The 1,926-nt window shown below is 45.1% G+C and overlaps 1 protein-coding gene across 1 annotated transcript; it reads left to right on the forward strand.

The window, feature by feature from the left end:
* Nucleotides 1–533: 533 nt before the first annotated feature.
* Nucleotides 534–1,439, forward strand: LOC144274995 (olfactory receptor 14A16-like). The gene has a single exon (XM_077834078.1). The coding sequence runs from the start codon at nucleotides 534–536 to the stop codon at nucleotides 1,437–1,439; it is 906 nt and encodes a 301-aa protein (XP_077690204.1).
* Nucleotides 1,440–1,926: the final 487 nt, after the last annotated feature.

The following is a 1,926-nucleotide window of genomic DNA, read 5'->3' on the forward strand; positions in this document are numbered from 1 at the left end:
TCAGGCGGTATGTGGGATGTTGGGGTGGAATCATCACAGAAAAGCTGCCATGCGGGAAGCTGGGTGATTCTGTGCTGTGTTTCTCAGTTAAGTGGGAATCAGACTGTGCTGGCATTTTAGTATTTTAGTTGGCCAAGTTCTGAGCCTGCTGTCTATAGCAATAGGGGCATAATTTTGGCTCAGATTGTTGGATTTGATTTGTACTTTGTTCCATCTTTCATCCTGCATTTGATCAAGCCACATCTTGGGCCAGATCCTCAGATGGTGTAAACTGACCCAGCTCCAGTGACTTTAAGGGAGCGATGCCAATTTACACTCCTGTAATGACGCACCAGAGTAGTGCCCTGGTTGTGAGCGGTGAGGAGCCCTCACTACTCCAGACAATGGAAGTGACAAGTGCTGTGCACCTTTGACATTCACACCATGAGATATCATGGAGAGGGGAATCAGTGTCATTCCCTCTCTCACTATAACCCTGACCATTGCTCTTCTCCTTCCCTCCACAGCCATCACACAATGAACTAAGAAAGATAATGTCCAACCAAACCACCGTGACCGAGTTCCTTCTCCTGGGATTCTCTGATGTTCGAGAGCTGCAGATTTTGCACTTCATGGTGTTTCTAGTGCTTTACCTGGCAGCCCTGACAGGGAACCTTCTCATCGTCATAGCCATAGCTCTTCACCACCACCTTCACACCCCCATGTACTTCTTCCTGATGAGTTTGTCCATCCTAGACCTCGGCTCCATCTCTGTCACCATCCCCAAATCTATGACCAATTCCCTTATGAACAACAGGTCCATTTCCTATTCTGGATGTGTCGCCCAAGTCTTTTTCTTCATCTTCTTTGCTGTAGCCGACTTCGCCTTACTCACCATCATGGCGTACGATCGATATGTCGCCATCTGCAAACCACTGCACTATGAGACTATAATGAACAGGAGAGCTTGTGTCCAAATGGCAGCCAGTGCCTGGATCAGTGTAATTCTCTATTCTTCATTGCATACTGGGAACACGTTTTCGATAACCTTCTGTGGAGGCAACATGGTGGATCAGTTCTTCTGTGAAATCCCCCAGCTACTCAAGCTCGCCTGCTCTAACTCGTACTTCAATGAAGTTGGGATTATTGGATTTGGTGTGTGTTTAACCCTAAGTTGCTTTGTTTTTATAATTGTGACATATGTTCAGATCTTGACCACGGTATTGAGAATCCCCTCTGAGCAGGGCCGACTTAAAACCTTCTCCACATGCCTTCCGCACCTCATTGTAATTTCCATGTTTCTTTCCACTGGTGTCTTTGCCTACATGAAACCCATCTCCAGCTCTCCGTCAGCTCTAGATCTCGTGGTGGCTGTTCTTTATTCCGTGCTGCCGCCAGTGATGAATCCGATCATCTACAGCATAAGGAACAAGGAAATCAAAGCTTCCCTGAGGAACTGACTGGGTGGAGGTTATTCAACTAGAATAAAATGTCTGCGTTTCTCTTATGAACATGGTTTTATCTGTGTTTTTTTACAAATACAATCAACTGATGACATTATTGTCCCCATAAGAATATGGTGTGTGATTTTTTTTATGCAAAATGCTGTCTGTATAGTGGTAAATCCACACTAACTCCACTCAGTCAGTGGAGTTCTTCCAGGTTTATACCAGTATAAGTAAGATGAAAATCTATCTATCTCCTGCTCTTATACTGCCACCCCTCACCATGTTATCTGAGTACCTTCCACATAAAATCAGTAGCCATTAGAAAGTACCCAGTGGACTTCATGGAGTCTCTGGTTCTTCTTCTTTTTTGGGGTCAAAGCTTTGCTTGGGGTATGATGGCTTTTGGGTGTCTGTTTGCTGATGTGACAGAGTGGGATACGGCAGCATCAGATCATGAACTCTGTCTTCTGCTCTCTGGGTAAATATTGATATGGTGACT

The sequence above is a fragment of the Eretmochelys imbricata genome, chromosome 14 (assembly GCF_965152235.1).
Source record: "Eretmochelys imbricata isolate rEreImb1 chromosome 14, rEreImb1.hap1, whole genome shotgun sequence".
Lineage (NCBI taxonomy): Eukaryota > Metazoa > Chordata > Testudines > Cheloniidae > Eretmochelys > Eretmochelys imbricata.

Coding starts and splice junctions, on each gene's coding strand:
- LOC144274995 (XM_077834078.1), top strand. CDS start 534: ATGTCCAACCAAACCACCGTGACCGAGTTCCTTCTCCTGGGATTCTCT.